This window comes from Eriocheir sinensis, chromosome 53 (genome assembly GCF_024679095.1).
Source record: "Eriocheir sinensis breed Jianghai 21 chromosome 53, ASM2467909v1, whole genome shotgun sequence".
Lineage (NCBI taxonomy): Eukaryota > Metazoa > Arthropoda > Malacostraca > Decapoda > Varunidae > Eriocheir > Eriocheir sinensis.
The window spans coordinates 5762567-5782923 of NC_066561.1; the positions used below are offsets into that span (position 1 = coordinate 5762567).

Here is a 20357-nt window from a genome sequence, read left to right on the forward strand (position 1 = left end):
TTACTGCAGGAATCCCAAGGAGTCACAGGAGATCTCAGAGAGCCTTACAATGCACTGAATCAGATACCTTCTTGAGTTTGACAGAGGCTGCAAGCACCCCTTGTTGAGACTCCAGCTGGTGCTCTACCAGTATGTGAAATGGTAGAACATGGTCAATTGTTGACCAGGCATGAACCCTGACTGCCAGGGTCTGCAATCTCAGCTGTTTACTATAGTAATCTCCATGAGCAATAGATGGACAAGCACCTTGCCTGGGATGCTGAGGAGTGCCATACTGCAGTAGTTGTTGCAGTCCTGATGGGCTCCATTCCCTTTCTGGATAGGGATGACTAACTCTCTTATAGCTAGGGGGAATGGTGCCAGATTGCCATTATGGCAGTCATACCATATGAAATCCACAGATCATGGTTGCATCTGCAGTCTTAGGCAGCTCTGCACTGATTTTATAAACACCAGCATATGCTAGCAGGTCAAAGGTCATTAACACAGAAATTATCCCCAACACTCTCAGTGAGACTCCTGACAAAGTTGACCCATGTTGTTTGCACCCTTGCCATTCATGGGTAGTTTTGGAGGAAATAAAAAAATATAAAAGTCACAGGGCAATATCTCCTGTATATTTCTGCAGCGGAAGTTGTTCCTAGTAGTTCAGGATGTTTCCGGTGAAAAATGGTGATCTAAATGTTTATAAAGGTGAAGTTGAGGGCATACACTAAAAACCCTTGGTGCTCCTCTCCCTCATATTAACCCTTGAGCCTCAGGTGTGAATGATCCTTTTATCCTGGGACACCAGGCCAGTTTGACATCTGGGTTGAACCAGCTTTCCCCAGGTACCCATTTATTGACCATGCCAAAAGGATGGATGAAAAGCTGGGTGTCCTGCATGCTGATTGCCTGGGCCATGGTTTGAACCCAGGCCCAGGGATCCATAGCTGGGAGTGCTAACAACTTCACCAATTACTGTGCGGTTATCATCACTGATATGTCCTGTGTGGCACATGCAACTTGAATTTTATGGCATATATTGCACTGATGTCAATGAGCCCCACCCTAAATCAGGTGATCTTGACTTTTTGTGGTGGAATGTGAAGATGGCATTTTTTTTTTCTCTGAACGCACTCATTGTGGCTGGGAAAATGTTTCATGGTGTTCATTTATTAAACTCAAGTTCTCCACATGTTGAACACAATCTTTTTCTCGCTATATTGACAGAAAAATGTACACACACACATAAGGTATTTTACCATTAACAACTAATTTGTCTATAAGTATTTCAAGGCTCATATCACTGGTTTTAAAATAAATGGCACACGATGTTAATGCTGTAATATTATTCAGAAAACAGACACTTACCAGGTATGAGAGCGTGGGTAGTTCTTGGTTTCTCCCCACATCTCGATGGTGAACAGCTGTGGACCATTGCTGCCGTACAGCTCCTTAAATCCGTTCATGGGGACACGAGAGGTGCCAGTGACGAACTGCAGGAGACGTGCTCTCATCTCATTGGTGAAGGACAACACCACCTGCAAGACACACTCATTGGTAAGGAACACACACACACACACACACACTCTCTCTCTCTCTCTCTCTCTCTCTCTCTCTCTCTCTCTCTCTCTCTCTCTCTCTTCTCTCTCTCCCTTCTCTCTCTCTCTCTCTCATTTATTATCCTCATTCCTTATCCTGAACTGTGCAGCAGATTGCCTTCCCACACTCACCCGCCAGAACCACTGGATGACAATGTGGTTGGGGTGGTACTCTCCCTTGTAGACGGTGTTGTTCCTCCAGTCCTTGACATCGATGGAGACGATGCCACACATGAGCAGCTCAAGTTCATTCTGGTGAAGAATATTAATAGTGTTGGTGAGTCTCTAACTGGTGAACCTCCGCTTTAACCCTTTAACTGCGGATTTCCTACAAGAAGACATCACCAAGCTACAGAAATGGAACAATAAGTGGCTGCTATAATTCACTGAAGAAAATGTAAAGTCATGCACCTTGGGAGGGGATATCCAGCATACCAGTACCACATGGGAAACACTCCACTATCCACCAAAGAGGCAGAGAAAGACTTGGGACTATATGTTACCAGGCTACCAGTGAAAGCCAAATCCATGCCAATCACAGCGGACGGGTTGAATTTATGGATATCTGTAATTTTCCAGCTAATCATACATCGACTTTTCAGGACACTGGGAGGAGGAGGGGAAGAGTCTTGAGTTACTGACACCTACCTCGTCGAATATCTTGATGTGTGAGACGGGCACCACATCGTTGAAGCCCTCCCTGAAGGCCTCCATCTGGTTGTGGATACGTTGGACGAAGCGCCAGTTGATCACCAGCCTGTGTGTGGGCCAGCCATTATTAAGGAGGTCAAGAACAGACTAACGTGGGTCGTGCAGGAGTACAGATCATCACACTGTATGGTAAATATGGATGGTTCTTTCTTGACTATTAATAATGATGTGTGGGCTACAAGGGATTCTTGACTTTAGTTTTAGGATTTCTTATGAATTATTCCATGGTTGAGAGAGATAAAGAGAGAGAGATGCTTGCAGCTATGGTGATAAATTGTGTGATACTTACTCAATGTACTCGTTCTTGTTCTCATTGGTCACAGGAATGTTTAATCCATTCTCCTTCAGGTTGTGGGACGTGGTCCTTCCAAAGGTTTCCTCGTCCACACTGAAGGTCAAATCCAAGTCTGCCGGGTCGTTCTCCTGTGGACACACAAACAAGAATCAGGTATTCCTGAAGGAAGTCTTGGAGTGCAACACTGGATATCCTCCTAAATTTCTTTCCCTACAACTACGTCCCCTCAGCTCCTACTCACCTGGATCCAGAGCAGGGAATTGTAGTACTCGGAATCCACACTCTCCATGTCCTTCAGTTCAATGGGCTTGGACAGCATCATTTTATAAAATGGTCGGATGAAGAAGGCTGGAGGAAAGATAATGGCAAAATTACAAGGCTGAGGTTTTACAAGGTGTGATGACCCACCAGCCTACACAAATTGATGTACTTCAGTGTCTTTGTGGCATTCCTTTGATGATTAGCCATAGTTGGTTTACCCAAGTCTGAGGTGTCCATTATTGTGCACTAGCATCTTGCTGCCCCATGGTGTGTCTGATTTCATGGATAATGAATGACAGCCTACACATAGGAAACAGTCATTATCAATAATATGCAGGCAACAATAACAAATTCTGTTAATTATAGTCAATTTTGAGTAAAAAATTGTTAGTACTGTAAAAAACAGCTGTTTTGTTAATCTACAATTTCATAATAATTAAACAGCCTTGGAGATGTCAGCCACTGAGAAAATTAGCAGGCTTTATAGTAACAAAACAGCTGTTTGTCACAGTACTGATAAATTTTAACTCAAAATTGACTATAATTGACTGTATTTGTATTATTGCTTGTATATTATTGAAACTGACGTCTGTTTCCTATGCGTATGCTATCACATATTAGCCACACAGACTCGCCGTGTAACATCAGGTTGCCAGCACACGACAATGCACACCTCAGACTTGGGTGAACTTACTATACTAAGCTGCACCTCATGCAATTGTGAGTGGCAATGATAATGGAATGCATCTCTTGAACTACAGGTCATTTATATTTGCCTCACCATCAAGTAGTTTGCCGTGGAACACCGCCATGCCAGCAACGCGACCAATGAACTTGAAGTATCTGAGATGCTCCTCATTACACATGCCAGAGTAAGGGTTGATCTGCAGGGTGTAGTTGTCCCTACAATGAAAACAAGTCTTAGGAGATGTTCCCTTTGCAGTGATGCTGATCTGTCTTGCTAAAAATGGGGTTAACTAGCTGGGGGTAGGTTCCTAAACACACTGAAAAGATATAGGCATCTCACTTTCACCATGAACTTTTTAATATGAACTTCGACACCCTGGCTGATGGTGAACAGTAGCTGTATATCTTTGACCCGGTAGCAGCGGGGATTATGTTTCTTAACGGTCCCTCTAAGCGCGAAAAATGAGAAAAAAATCATCACTCTCACAAACCATTTCATAATATATATCAAAGCATTTGTGATCATTTTATGTATCATCTATTTTTTGGGTTTATATCATGGCACAAATTTGGCCCGTCGCTGTTACACAGTAAAGCCACAAATTTGGCCCGTCGCTGCTACCGGGTTAAAGAGTAACAACAAACTCCACATACTTTAATTAACTGCTGTAGTTTTCTCCATTACTCATTTCAAAAAGTAAATGTATGATGGAAAGCTCAAAGTAAATCACCATGCAAGCCATCAATGTTGTTTGTAATTCCACTGACTGAGCATGGAGTGGACGAGTTCTAAGTAACAACTTACGTGGCAGAGTATTCAAACAGTCCGTAGTAAGGGTTGAACATTTCTTTGGAGAGCAGGAAGAAGAACTCTCTTGCCACTCCACCATAGTCGAGGCCAACCTGGAGTAGATGACAGTGATGTGTGAGGGAGTTTAGTAACTAATTAACTTGCATTTCTATGTGTGTCTTGGCTGCCTCAAAAGCCACTGTTCCTGCATTTTATATCTTTTACTTAGGCTATTTTGTTCCCAAGACTCCTGACAGGGCATATACTGTTGGCTCTTAATATGAAGGGGATATATGACTGACATGCCTGTGTTTATGCAGCCCCTCTTAAAAATGACAAAATCTTGGAGCTCAAAATTCACATGACATGCCCATATGCAAAAAACTTGTGTGTATCAAGGACCTACAGTGTTATATATCACTGGCTTCACACAAAGAATTGCTATAAGGTGAGTTTTAAATTTGTCATGAATGTCAGTTTTTGTCACATAAATTAACAATAATACCAATGCCTCCCTGCCTCCTACTCAATACTTTTCCTGTAAATGTCTATTTAGGAACTTTCCAATGGTGGCATTTCTATTTTGATGTAGAATGTTTTAGAGAAGATCTGTAAACCCAAAAGTGGCGGCCAATCTCCAGTGTTCAAATTTGATGACGTAGCTGACGAATAAAGTGAAAAACAATATCAACAAGAAAGTTGTACAAAATTTACAAGTCTTGAGTAAGCATCTTACAAGTCTGCTTGTTGGGAAAACATTGGAGATGATATTTCAAAATATAATGGTCAGCCTCCTGTGACAAACTACATATGTACTAATTGATTAATACTGGAAAACTTGTGTATACCTATGAGCCAAAACTTTTTCTGAAAGCCTGTAGAGTGTTTCAGATCTATGAAGACAATTTGATGCACAAAGGGTAGGGGGCTGAGAGGGTTGAGTGAGAGCAGTGGCTACAGTAGCTCAGTCTCAAGGTGTTACTTACCTCTCCCTCAAACTCTATCCATAGTTTGGTTCGCAGGAGGTCGACACGTGACACCTGGCTAATGATGGCAAATGAATCCTCTAGTATGTTGTTTCTCTTCACCTTGATGTCAAACTTGTTGGGGACATTGGCCTGCGAAGGTACAAGAAACATTACTCCGTAAAAATATATATGTTTGTACAGTCAATAAAGTCCTGACAGGACTTGATTTATGGAGGAAACCATAGCTTACTATGGAAAGACTCAAGTTTCTGGCACTGAACACACATTTAGGAGCTTCATGTTGCAAGTGGATGTGAATACTTACAGGTTTTGGTAGTCTGTTCTTGAAGAATTCATACTTCTGCTTGTAGTCCCGAGAGTATGGTATTGCCTTGCCTGCAATGGCTGGGTTCAGTAAGCGAGGATCCTCCCAAGTTGTTGTGCGTTTTTCTGTGTAGAAGTAAATTGGCTTGGAACAAACATTCTAAATATAATTTAAAGAACTAGTTTAGTTTGATACTCAACCCATTCCCTGTGAGTTCTCAAATCCATATGACTGCCAGAGAGTTACCAACTCTTGACAAGCATTTCACTACATGGATGAGGAAATTCACCGTGGCATTGATCTACCTGAGGTTAGAATACGCAGCAGTAACATGGTCCTCACACACCAGCAGCAACAATACGCAGAATTCCACAATCACTCCACAATCATGCCCACCCTTACAAAGCCACGTGTTCCCGTCACTCACTATGATCGATGAAGAATATCCGTCCGTCTGTGTGTACCCGCTGCTCCCACCCTTCAGGCAGGGGCCCAAGCTCATCCTCGTGCCTCCAGTTGCTGGGGTGGCGCTGGTTGGGCGGGGAGCTGGGCATGCCGGAGCGCGGGTCAATCCAAGTGGTCTGCTTGTTGATGTGGTCTGGGGAGGATGTGACGGCTTAAGTTTAGGTGGTGGTGGTGTGTGTGTGTTGTGGCAAGAATTTGAAGTGCCTGTTTTTTACATTTGTTCCTTCATAACTCTCCCCTATGCTCCTATGACCTGTCTGGCCTTCACTTCTCTTTCCCTCCATGCCCCCATGCCAACAAAGAACTATCCCTAAACTCAAATCACTTCCCTAAACCAGATCTTACACCTCATCCTCTCTATATGGCTTTACAAAATCAATGTCTACTCACCTGCTCTCTCAAATACCATTACCTTACTCTTGCCAACATTTACTTTTGATTTCCTCTTATACTTATTTTTGTATCCCTCTTAAATTATTTACTGGTGCAGGATCAAAGGGCAGAACACTTATTTGGCAGAAGTAATGCTCACCGATGAAGAACACTCTGCCATTGGGGGCCACCTGGCTGGTCCAACCTCGAGGCAGGGTTTCATCACTCCCGCTGGTGCCCTGGTTTTGTGGCTGCGGGTACCAAAGGAAATGTTAAAGGTCCTGCCTAATGTTGAGTCTTGTTTGATGATGATGCAATGAAAATATTGGGAATACACATGGGTGATGAGCTTGGCAGGTTATAGAGATGGTTAATCAGTGTATGGGAAAGGAATGTATGTGTGAAAAAATCTAAAGTATTAACTGTGTGAAGAATTTACAAATATTTATGAAGATTTTAATCTCTACTATTGATGGAATACCAGTAACCTATAAAAAATGACTAAAATAAGTGAGAATTCCTTCCTTAAACTCATAAAAGTGATTTAAGCATCCTGTACAAAGAAAAGCACCACATCACTAAGCTGAACCTAGCCATAAATATGTATAATGCTGTCTTATACACATTAGGTATACATATTAGCAACAATATAGTAACCCTAGTACAACCACCCACCCTCAACAATGAGCATCACCTTGCTAAGGGAAGGAAACTTAAAGGGAACAAAGATCTACAAACTTGTCACCTCTTTCAATACATTTATACTTATAACGAACATCGGGAACAACCTTCTGAAAAAGTCTCTGAGATATCCGAGGCCGCTGGTGGGAGTGGATGGCCACGTCCCCTCGGCAAGTGTTGCACCCATTGAGGTGCATAGGAGACTTGTTCCTCCACTTCCTAGCAATGCGCTGGACTACCGGGGAGTGGATGGGGCTTGGGTGCGGGGATGGCTCGGGGGTCAAGAACCACTCCTCCACATCCTCTTCATCTGGGTGGTGGCGGTTCTGGTTTGCCATCGGAACATTGCATGTTGGAGCACTGCGTGAGAACCAGCGAAACCTTTTCCTGGCGGTGCGACGACGCTGGTTGGCTGGCGGGACAGTGAGGAGTTGTGTGGTGGGAGGCGGCACACTTGTCTGCTGCTGCCTTCGCTGTTGCTGTTGCTGTTGACGCTGCTCTGAGTGGACAGAGATCTGTACTTCCTCACTGCTGTTTCTTGGTATTGCACACACGATCCACTCCTCGTCACTGTTCCCCACACTGTTGTCAGTCTGCCTTGGTGAGGAGTCTTGAGTTCCATTCCCTGAATCTGAGTCTGAGTCTGAGTCTGTGTCCTGTGTCTGGGACTGCTGGCCTGAGGTAGAGGCTATGGCAGGGGCTGCAGTAGAGGGTCTATTGGGTCTTGAGGAGGCAGAGGTTCTGTTGGTGGTGGTTCTACTGGAGGTTCTGCCAGAGGTAGTGGTGGTTGTTCTGGCTGAAGCTGATGTTGCTGTTGTTGTGGTGGTGGAGGAGGCGGCAGCATTACGCCTTTCATTATTGCGATGTTCATTGTGGCGTGCACGCCTCCGAGCTTCACGCCTCCTCTGTCTGGCTTGCTCCTCCTTCTCCTCAACAATGCTCCTCACTTCAGGGTCAGGAAACACTGCCTCAGTGTAAATGGGAGCATCAGCCCCAAAGTTTACCACTACTATCTCCATATTCTGCATCTTGCAGTTTTTAAGGGTTCATGCACGGTTTCCACAGCACTAAGCACTGAGAATGTGCTTGACAGCCTTATATTTGATGCTGCTTTTCAATGTTGTGGTTTTGATAATCCAACTCTTTCAAAGTTTTTATCACAACCACAACTGTCCACACTCTTGTGTTTTGATTGGCAGCACCAGGAAGCAGAGAGGAGTGGTGGTGAGGGAGGCTGGCAGGAACATGTGAGGCGCTGCAGCCTTTGAGTCACGGGGAGTATGGCGTCGATGGTCCCCGGGTGGAGGGAAGCCACACGTGTGCTAAGCTGTCGTCATGAGCTGACGGACTTCCTTGTTTGTGCACTACTGGTAGGGGACAAAGGTGACTTGGAAACTTTTAAGATGCAAGAATATTCTCATCCAATAGGAATAACCACTGATTAATATGAAACAGTGATTAATATAGTGAAATAATTCCACAACATAAATTCAGAAAAGGTTAAACTACTAATCCCTGCTACAAGTGAATGGTATGGAATTTAACATGAACTCAATAGAAAAAAATAAATAAAAAATATATATATATATATATATATATATATATATATATATATATATATATATATATATATATATATATATATATATATATATATATATATATATAAAAATAAAAATAAAATATTAAAAAATATAAGTGCTACGTGATTAGATGAAGCACATGAAAATGCAGGAACAAGCATTCCAAGAAGCCAAAAAAACTTCCAGTGTCCCTGCATGATACAAGGGAGCAGATCCTGCCTCGCATGGGAGTGCGCTGCCATAGTCTTTCCATTTCATAGTCACTTTGGGTGTGGCTGCCTCAGACTAGCAGTGGTGCTACTTCACCTTCTCTCTCACTCACCCCCCCCATCTCTCTCTCCCAACAATCTTTTCCATTATAAATTCTCATGTTTTGATTTGTTTTCCACACCACCCATGAGGTAAGAGTTGACCAGCAGTGTCCCTGTTATCCTACTTAGTAACATTGCACAAGCCACACTGTCACAACGTATAGGGATATATGCAAATTGCTTTGTCTCAGAAAACGAATCTTGGTAGTATTATATGGTCTAATCATTTGATTACATGTACACAAATATCTAAAACTTATTTAGAAATAGTTAACAGTTCATAATATGAGAGAGAAAAAGGAGAGGGTGGCTACAAGGATGTGGCATACCCACTAATCCTGCCAACCACACCCAAAATGACTTGATAAATGGAAAGACTATAGTTATCCATTGCTTATAACACACACACACACACACACACAATACACATACAACTTCTGCCTAACCTACAACCAACATCAGCTGTAAGAGCTTCAACACAAGTAAATGGATTATAAGACTGAGTTACCTAGTAAAGTCAGCTAACCAAATTACTTTAAAACCATATATAATCCTTTTCGTTTATAGACGATGATCAATACAAAAAAACGAGTAGACAACGATTGTTTGATAACATCTTGACTCTGCATTCATACAGCTTCACCACACACAACAATTTACACTTATTTTGAAGGTTAAATAGCACATCAGGACACCTCTCCTTCTGAAACTGACCTCTATTTCGGCCACCTCTTTGGATTCTCTTTAGGAGCAGCGAGTAGTGGACTTTTTTTTAATTATTGTTTCCTTTTTTTGTGCCCTTGAGCTGTCTCCTTTGTTGAAAAAAAAAAAAAAAAAAAAAAAAAAAAGTCACATGTACATAAAATAACAGCAATTTTTCATTCCTCAGTGTAAAAATAACAAAAATGCCCCTAAAATTTAACATATCAAACCAAGAGGAAATAAATAAACACACCTCACTTGAAAAAACCCATGGATCAAGTTGCTGGTAGGAATGAAAGAAGATCAAGCTATGTACACAAGACCCTCACTGGCTAAAAACAAGCTTCCTGCTAGCGCCTGATTTATAACTCTGAAGCCACATGTTTGTCAGGTGGTACGGCGTCCCGGGGGTGGGATTATCTTAAGCTGCTCACGAGGCTGGCCATGGACCCCAACCTTGAGATGAACACCACCACCGTTCCCAGATTATCGTACTCAGAGCCTTGTATTTACCGTTTTTTGTGCCATAGCAATTGCCAAAAAGCACCAATAATTAACCATTTTAACGATAACTATATATGAAGGCAGTAATTGGGGTCACGGAGGCAGTTTTGGGGTCGGGAATCGGGAAACATAGGAGGCCGAGTACGACAATCTGGCACCGCTGACCACCACATGCTTGCAGGGCCCTGATGTACCCTGACAAGAATAGTCTCTGCTGCTCCCTCTTTGGCCCATACTTTCAAACACTTTGGAGCTCATACACTCTCATTTGGTAGGACTTTCATAGAGGTTGTGGGTGTATCCATGGAGCATTTTATGAGCCTAGTGATAGTTTGACGAGGCTTCTGCGTCATGAACGTGAGACACACTCATGAGGAGCCAATGACTCTCTTTTGTGACCTTTGGATATATTTGTTATGGGAACCGAAAGCTTCTGAGAATATGGGCAACTATATGAGGTTCTTTACAGGGAGGTTGTGTTTGTTGCTGTGGCTATGTAGGAGGTTCTTTACAGGGAGGTTGTGTTTGTTGCTGTGGCTATGTAGGAGGTTCTTTACAGGGAGGTTGTGTTTGTTGCTGTGGCTATGTAGGAGGTTCTTTACAGGGAGGTTGTGTTTGTTGCTGTGGCTATGTAGGAGGTTCTTTACAGGGAGGTTGTGTTTGTTGCTGTGGCTATGTAGGAGGTTCTTTACAGGGAGGTTGTGTTTGTTGCTGTGGATATGTAGGAGGTTCTTTACAGGGAGGTTGGGTTTGTTGCTGTGGATATGTAGGAGGTTCTTTACAGGGAGGTTGTGTTTGTTGCTGTGGATATGTATGAGGTTCTTTACAGGGAGGTTGTGTTTGTTGCTGTGGATATATATGAGGTTCTTTACAGGGAGGTTGGGTTTGTTGCTGTGGATATGTATGAGGTTCTTTACAGGGAGGTTGGGTTTGTTGCTGTGGATATATATGAGGTTCTTTACAGGGAGGTTGGGTTTGTTGCTGTGGATATGTACAGGGGACTCACTGTACATTCAGGCTGCATCCCTAGAACACTGAATGTATAGCAAGAAGATATGATGGACATAATATCACATGGGTTCAATTTCTATCTATCTATACGTTCAATAACATTATCAGCCTCAGCACACGAGAGAAAGGATCACATTTCCTCCTTTTAAAACACACTCTAAATATAAGACACAAACACTGAACAAATATACAAACAATAAAGGGAGAGTTCACACTATTAATCATAAGTACATTTTTTTTCTCTGGTAACATTATTTTTTTATTACTGGCTGAGGTCATCACTCACTAATCTAATTGAATGTTTTCCTGCACTTTACAGCTCAACAAAGGCCAAAATAATAACCATACCAAATACAGGGTGTTGAAACCTTAATACTGTCTAGAAAAGGAACATAAACACTGAAAGATTATGAGCTTCCTGTACATTATTATAATACACAAATTCCTGTACATGTATTCTCTTTCTCTCTCATACACAAACACACACACAGTCGCAAGCATGCACACGCGCACACACACAAATAATAATAATAATAATAAATAATAACACCGTGGTGACATGGCTATACAAAGTGACGGGTGAGGCTGTGAGTGAGTGGGTGAGGTGGGTGGGGCACGGGTGAGACTAGCGCATACCTTGGGTGCATTATTGGTGACACTAGTGGTGGTGACAGAGGTGGGGGTTGCAGGGGAACTTTTTGAAGGGGATGGACGCTGGCCTGCCGAACTTTGTGCTTCCTGAATCTGCCAAGACAAGTGGTTGAGGTGGTGAGGGGAAAGGGAGCCCCAGGGAAGGAGATTCAGTGTTTTGCCTAACAAGTGGGAGTGGCAGGGAGGAAAAGTGAAGCCCTGGACAGGACCTTAAAGTGGTGGTAAGGAGTAAGAGAATCCCATTAGATGTCTTTTAGTGTGCTGTGTAATGCATTGTTCCCCAAGCAAAGAAGGATAGTGTGGCATGTTAATGACGCACATCAGGCTGAAGGTCCCACGGCTGGATTGTATGGGGATCATCTCGGTGACCCAGGAAGATGAAGTGCTTCCCTCACTCACAGAAACACACACATTGAGGGTAAGGCTGAGAACACACACAAAACCTGGACTCTCAGTCTTCTGCTGAGTCTATGCTTCCTGTCATACATTCTTTGAGAGTCTTGGTCATGGACTATTGATTACTTTGATGATAATGTTTATATTGGATGTTTTCAAACAGAGAAAACCTATATGCTTGTCTTTCTGTGGGATGACTATACAATACCTTATCAAAATTATTTTTGATTTCAGGCATTCTTGGCCCCAGTTATCCATTAGTTCATGAAGTGACTTTTATCTATGACTCTGTGGGCCTGGATTCAATCCCAGCCTGGGCTATCGGCACCCAGCTGTTCATCCTTCCATTCAGATTGGTTGATAAATGGATACCTGAGAAGGTAAACTGTGGTAACTTGGATGTCACACATGCTCTGTGTCTCAGTGTAGCTTCCCACAGGCTCTCCTGTACTCAAGGTTCTCTTACCAGCTGCAAATGTGTGGCCCGGCTCAATGCATGGTTACAAACATTGAGTTGTCATAGGTGGCACTTTGCCGGCCTTACATGTGATTGGTTTACTGTGTCATGAGGCATAGAGCCAAGAAATGAATATAATGTTGGGTCATCTCATGCTGCTATCTGAGACTCATACAAGAGGTGGTGTGTGTTGTTACAGTGAGCACTTTGAATGAGTACAGTGATGCTGAGTGGATTGAGATATACCTCAAGCACTTCTGGCCTTACAGCCATGTCTTGTTTAGTGTGCTGTGCCTTGAGGAGTCAGGGTGAGCTGGGCCATGCATGCGCAGTTACTGTTTTCAGAAGCTTTGGTATGCTACACCTGGGTAATGGGTTTTCACCCACCACAAGCTCAAGGGCTGAGGTGATGATGAGTGGCAATGCAAAGCAAAGCTATGTACTTCTTATGCCCTCAACTTTACTTTCTTGTACATAGAATTGGACAGGAAGAGGATACTCATTTTAATGATGTTCATTGAGATTGAGGTGAATAAACATGAGTATACTTCACATGAGGCAAGGCAACCCAAAGAGCAGCAGCTAACTACCACAGCTGTAGAAAATGACACACACAGCATGCTCAGCAGAGGCTATTCTTAATAACGAACGACATTTAAGAACTGGTTAGTGCTGAAACTAGTATTGTGGATCCTGCACAGACCACTGCTTTACTGATGCCATGAAATGAATAAATAGCTTTAATATGCACCATGATCCATTACAGACCAAACCAATGCCTAGACATGCAGCGATGAAGGGAGCACAAACACACAACCCATTGCATTGCGGACCCATCTGCCTCCACCCTGACTCTGTCTTTGGTGTCACTCACTCCACCAATCAATATCCAGGGGCAGAAGAAGGTAAGGGAGAACCACAGAACTGTTGTCTTTAAAGGAATAGGAATAGCTATTATATTTATATGCATATGTGACTACTGAGGAGTAGAATAAGCACAAGTAAGAAGATATAGATGAAGAAAGCAAAGGGACTTGTAAGCAAGATGTGATTTGATATTATGAGACAAAATATGTGATTCCTTAAAAGTATAACACTGATCTGACTTAACTGTACCATTAGCTAAAACAAGATTACTCTGTATCTCCTAAGCTTTACACATGAAATAAGGTTGAGGACACTAACTGGTATAACATTTAAGCAATCAATTATGTCAATCTACAACTGCTGCTCTAAAAACAAAGGCTACTAAATTTTATTCTTGAGATGAAACTGATGGTCTCTTGAGTCCCTTAATGCACACTATGGGTTACTAAATAATTAAATGACCACTTATGAAACTGTTGGTAAGATAGTAATAATGAGCACAAATATCCTCATTGCAAAATTATGAGTAAATAAGTTTGTGTTTCAGCTGTGCCTTGATCATTAGCATTAGCAGCATTTACTGTATGACTGAGTGTGAGCAAAAACTGCAAGGACTGAAGCAAACATTATAAACAGCTCTTCATTTCAAGGCTTCATCAGCTCAGCAGCCTAGGGTCAACATTCCTGCTTTCATCTACTTGCGTGTTAGCAAAGGAGGACTACACGGCACACAGGCCACAACACGGACAATCTCACCTCTTCAGAAACAACTTGGTCAAAGGGAGGCTGTGCCTCCTCCTCTTGAGGTCCCTCTCCATCCTCCTCCTCCTCCTCCTCACCATCATCCTCATCCTCATAATCCTCCTCATCCTCATCCTCCTCATCAACTTCGTCTTCGGCACTCAGTGGTTGCTAAACGTTTCCAAAAGCACCGGTCAAGTAACATGCAAAAGGTGGCATGCAAGGCCATCAAAGGGAGGGATAAAACAATTAGTAAGGAGGTGTTGGAAAAAAAAAAATCCATAATGTCTCATTTCCTACCAAAATAGGTGAAAAAAAAAAAAAAAAAAAAAAAAAAAAAAAACACTAGTACTACTAACTAGCATGAAGCAGCTCCTACATCAGCTTGTGTTGGTGCAAGCAGCACACCATTACAGCTTTTTGCCACACAGTAATGGCTGCGCAATACTTTATAAAATTGTTGCTGCTACTGAAGCAAACACTCACACCAAGATCATTAAAGTTTTCATATGCCATCAGGAAAGAAATGCACTTAATAAAATTAAAATAGCCACCACATCACAGGGAAGCCATCAAGTCACAAGGAACCTCAACTATCACCTGTGAGTTCACTCACACAATGCTGTTGGCCCCACAGCCCTCCTCCTCTGGGAGCCAACAACTGATTACCTCACAAAAATTCATACAAAATGTATTACAGAATTAATCAACATGATAAAATCCAACATTTTCATACCTAAACAATTTTGTGGATTTTGAAGGAAAGAAGAAAAATAGAAAGTGTTACCATTTGTACTACAAGACTGATTGTCAACTTACAGACAACTGAAGTGTTTTATAAATTTGATCATCAGACTAACTAAGGTCAGCTTTGCTCCTCTGCTCCAGAGCTGACCTCTGGCAATGGGTCATAGAGCAGACCATTTCCTCCTGCTTGTGTCTGTTCATTTGCCTTAATAATGCCTTGAGAAGGAGGGCTTTGGTTGTGTCTCCAATAGTGACCAATGATTAAGGCTTGACACTAGTGGTTGTGATGGTGGTAGGGAAAAAATAGCTAGTGGGAGAAACTTGGGAGGAGCCCAGAAGTCAACACACCAGGTGACAGCCACACAACAACACAGGGCAATGCACGGTAGGGATCACGAAGCACACAAGGCAGAATGCACCACATATGCTACACTTACTTTGGGAATGAACTGGCAGAAGAAATTTACTCCTGACTGACAATAGTGGGTGGTAAGTGTTCCGTGTGTGTATGCAAGGCTGTCTGTCCTCTTAGTCAGTCAAATTATACATAAAACACAAGCCAGGTTTCTAGCGCTACACAATGTTTATATTTTAACAATTTTAGGAGTTAAACAATCATATGAACCTCAACTACACTGCACCAAATAATAACTGTAGATGAGGTATTAATCCACATTTTTTTTTTATACAAGTGTAATTCTTCCCCACGGAAAAGGTTACAACATTCCACTTGGGTTCTCTAATAGCATTCAAATTGGTATAAGTCACTTTCCAATACTGTTTACTTGAAAAGCGACACATTCAACAGACATCAGGCACAAGAATCCAGGAATGAGACCTCAGAGGGTGTCAGTTACTGCATTAAATTTTAGGGATGAGGGGAAACCTTACACTGAACAACCTGCCAAGCCAAGCCAATCAGAAACATCAAACACAACAAGACACAAATTTAGGCACGCACAACAAGCACATGAGAACCATTACTCTAGACAAAGTACTAGATATCTTATGAGAGCACGACAGCAATAAGCTCACTTAAGCAGGTGATTGTGCCAAATAAGACATGTGATAAAAGAGCCTAGATAAAATATATTGGTCCAGTATTTCAAAACTTTACCAGCAAAAAAGCAGAAGGTCTGGAGCCCACTTACCCGCTGTATAATGTTGGTGTTGTTCTCCCCTCCTCTGGACACCTCGCTGTCGTCCACTGATATGTGGAACCTCCGACGGAATTCATTTCTAAACTCATTCTGTGCCGACTCCATCCGCTCCTGCTCATTATTGCCTTGAGAGCTGTCAAAAGCAAGGTAAGTAATTTGCATAGTGAGAGGAAGCAAAATGTCTGCATTATAGACAGCCAAGAATCAATGACTCAGGACTTAACCCCTTCAACACAGGGATGCATATACTGCGTCCTCGCTGCCCTCGTATGATATCTGAGTATGTGTATACTGCGTCCTGGCAAAGTTCTGCTGGAATTATGTAATTTTTTTCCTGGATATTGTACGAGAGCTTTCAGAATATGGGTCATGTATGATACGATAGCTTACTTAGCTTTCATTATTATTACATTGGAATATGAGTAGCCTATATCAGGGGAGGTAGCCTACTGATGCACCCTGCTGGTTGATACTTGTGTGAAGTGGTATTTTCCACACACTAATTTCTTCCCTCTCCTGCACTTCTCCCCACAAGTCTATCTACCCATCAGTACTAAAATAAGGGAGTAAAATTCAGTGAATAAATTATCAACATGGTACCGCATATTTCTTGTAAGTGTGTGTATCCACCTCAATATTATCAGTGAGTTTATGTTTGTCTTGATGCACCATTTAATTCCACTTATGCTGATATATAATACATGATTATGTTTAGTTTTATGGCTTAAATCTAGGTATATTCAATGATGACGTTTCAAAGTTGGCGCTGACGGCATTCCCGGATATGCCTCAAGACATGCTCTTAGCCCGGCCATAGTGAAGGGGTTAACTCTTTCATTGCTAAACGCTCGCAGCGAGCGTTAGGCGTATTTGCTGGTGGTGCTAAGCGCTTGCTGCAAGCTCCACCCGCACTCAAATCTCCCGCGTATGAGAGTGTTCCAACACTTATTCTCACAACACAGGATTGCCAATTGAGTGGATTCTTCACTAAATTTGGTGGAAAATCATATCAGCCCAGCGCGGCAAATCTACGGACGAGTAACTGGTGGATGTTCTTGCCCAATATAGCAGCAATTTTGCATAGCTTCACCTATCACCTGACTGATTCTTTGATCAAATAGTTGTAAATAGCAGTTGCAGTTGCAGTTGGCAATACTCCCTTGCCAGAATCTGAAGGAGAGATGTCCACAGTTCCCTCAATATGGCTGACCATCCCGCACACACCGACATAAGTGTTAACATTCAACACTCCCTGAACGTGCATGTACGTTCGCAAGAGAGGCATACATAACCGACTCCTATAGATCTGGACCTCCTCTTTCCAATGGTGTTTTTGGTTTTTAGCTGTGATGAATAGTTTTTGAGATACAGAGGTTAAAAGAGAGCAAATTGGGCTGCCTGACTGCGCCTGAGGGGATAGTCGCGTCTGCACCGCGCGCAAGGAAAGGGTTAAGGGACACCTATATGATACCCTTGTGGCATCAATGGAGTATGAATGAAGCTTCCATTCCAGTGTCCTGGAGCTTCCTCTACTGAATGAGAAGCATATAAAAATCACCCTTAAACATGAGATTAGTTCCCTCACAAAAAGGCATACCTGTAGAGAATGAGTTACTTTAAAAACGGGAATAATTTTGTAATACTGGTGGAAACTAGTGACGTGGCTCCACAAAACCCTCAAGGAAGGGCTGAGGCACTACAGTACCTGGTAGGGCGCTCCCATTGTGTGGTGCGGGCGTTATGGTTGACGTAGTAGGTCCTGCCGTTAGCATCCTGCCGCTCCTCCCAGCCCTCAGGCAGGGGACTCTGACTGTCGTTGGGCACCACGACCGGCTGTGTACACAAGGCTGCCTCAGGTACGGTGCACCCCCCCACATGGTATACACATGAACAATGGCATGCACATTACACGTGCATGTACATCAATTTTTCCATTAGCAAAGCAATTCATTAATTAAACTCTTCATTTAAAATTTCTTTTGACAGAATTTGAAAATAAATAAAACTTATTAGACAATAAACATAAGCTGCTGAAGACCTTAAAATTTAGCCTGAGTGTATCCGAAGTGTTTTTAAAGAATATGATTTCCCATCTTTCACATTGAAAGCTTCTAGTCTTTCACAGCAAAAGCTACAACACCTATATATTTCCAGAACAGTATAGGCATGTGCTTGAAGATTCTGTGGCTGTAACCTTTAATATTCAAGCAAACAATATCTCATGTGTACTTTTACTATGAAAAAGGCAATCATGTCTTGAAAATATGTTGACTCTACTCCACGCTACAACTGACCTCTTGAAAACGATACTCACTAAAGTACAAGGAATTAATGATGCAAATTAATCTCATGAAGCCCATACAAGCAATGATGGTGTGCTTAGAGCTATCAAGGTGGTGAGACAGCTACACCCAAACCCAAGGCTGGGTAACAGGCCAGAAACAATGGAAAGCTAATGTGGCAGACAACATCCTTCTCACAAACCAAAGGGAATCTAATCCAGCAAGTATTTCCAACAACAGCCTTGTGATTGACTTGTAATGTCCTGTTTCTTATTTTTACAGCAGCCATCAATTACCAGTTATATATCACAGCAGGAATGAATAGATGAACTCAATACAACAAAGCCTGTCATTTACTGTTTCTTAATCTAGTCCAGATAACTAAAGGGGGACCAACCTGTGTGCTGCACTTTTTCCCATATGCAGTAAACTGTAAAATGATGTTCAGCATAAAAAGGGGAGTCAACTGGTGTCATTACTGTCAGCACTACAGAGCTAAGATAACAAGAGAGGCTCACTAAGAATAAAATGTTGGAGCTACTGTCCTCTACTGAGGCCATTCAACATTTACATAACCCAAAGACCTACAATTATACATACAAAAATATCAGTCATACATTGAAGGAATAATGAGCAAGTGCCTCAGTACTGCTACAATTTCTGGTTGTTTCTTCACACTTTTTCAGTTTAGTAAAAACAAATAAAAAATAAAAAGGTAGAGCACAAAAGAATGTTTGATGTTTGAAATCCTAAAGGAAAGGCCTACACTAGAAGGCTGCACACTGAACTTTCTGTAAATAGCACAGTAGGAAACAAGTGACTGCTATAAAAGGACAATGCATAGACCTCTTTCAAGGCTGGCTAAGACCCTGAAGGCAAGCAAATAGATAAAAAAGACTGCTCAGTGAGGAGAGTATCTGGTGACAGGCATGTGACAGCTAAGTGAGAGAAGGAACCATTAGGCCATGAGCTCTGATGGTGTGCATGTGCCTGCCATACGAGAGGAGGGAACACACCATCCCTCAGCTCACCAGCCTCCCTGAGAGTGGGTGAGGGGAGGCAGGGCACTCTTGCACCTCACCTCGCAGCAGCCCAAGGCCCCTCACCTGTGCTGGAGACTCCTCATGGCCGGTGCTGTTGTCAATGCTCACCACCTCCCACCCAGCGTCCTCGGGGGTCTGTTCGCCCGACGCCCCGCTGTTGCTTGCCCCGTCATCAGCTACGTAGGCCACATAGAGCTGCAGGTGCCCCTTCACCCTCGACCGAGAACTGGTAAAAGAGGAAAAGAGGGAAATGTTAGGCATTAGACATTTCTTTACCCTGACTCACACTCCCATGCTGAGGAGGCCACCAATATGCCACCCTTACACCCCCTCATGCCTCCCTCAGACCCCCTACTTCTACTTATACCCTTTCAGTGATGGAGAAAAAAAAGATTTATTTATTTATTGAGGTATGTAATTATGTCACTCAGAAAATAAGGCATACATCCCAACGCATGACGACACAAGGGGACACTGACCGATACACTGACCTTCGTGGCTGTAGCTTGAAGTGGCGGTGAGGGATCTGCCGGCCCTCCACCTCCCTCGGCAGGTTGAGCAGCGGCAACTCCACCTGGCCTAGGAAGTCGTCCCGCGTCAGCCGGTTCTCGTCAAACACCTCCAAGACCAGCTTGTGGTCAGCCGGCTTCACCTGAGAAACAATGGTACAGTCAGGTCATTTGGGTAGTCATGATTTTATTACTTAGTGCATAGAAGCTTTATGACACACTTGAACATATGCCAAACACACTAATGTACAAACA

At 42.7% G+C, this 20357-nt stretch overlaps 1 protein-coding gene across 5 annotated transcripts in view; it reads right to left on the minus strand.

Annotated features, from left to right (window-relative positions):
- Positions 1-20357, minus strand: part of LOC126983256 (E3 ubiquitin-protein ligase Nedd-4-like) — a 33316-nt gene that overhangs the window by 4994 nt on the left and 7965 nt on the right. The window contains exons 5-21 of one of the 5 annotated variants that reach the window (XM_050835898.1): positions 20085-20245; positions 19657-19819; positions 17974-18101; positions 16260-16401; positions 14377-14532; positions 11886-11993; positions 6618-6708; positions 6048-6218; positions 5621-5745; positions 5314-5445; positions 4343-4440; positions 3632-3753; positions 2831-2937; positions 2584-2717; positions 2232-2340; positions 1716-1835; positions 1354-1523 (exon numbers count right to left, since the gene is read on the minus strand). In XM_050835898.1, coding sequence (XP_050691855.1) covers positions 1354-1523; positions 1716-1835; positions 2232-2340; positions 2584-2717; positions 2831-2937; positions 3632-3753; positions 4343-4440; positions 5314-5445; positions 5621-5745; positions 6048-6218; positions 6618-6708; positions 11886-11993; positions 14377-14532; positions 16260-16401; positions 17974-18101; positions 19657-19819; positions 20085-20245 — 2237 coding nt within the window. Of the gene's footprint in view, positions 1-1353; positions 1524-1715; positions 1836-2231; positions 2341-2583; positions 2718-2830; positions 2938-3631; positions 3754-4342; positions 4441-5313; positions 5446-5620; positions 5746-6047; positions 6219-6617; positions 6709-11885; positions 11994-14376; positions 14533-16259; positions 16402-17973; positions 18102-19656; positions 19820-20072; positions 20246-20357 lie in introns of all 5 variants that reach the window. The other 4 variants (XM_050835896.1, XM_050835900.1, XM_050835899.1 and 1 more) reach the window with 4 other exon arrangements.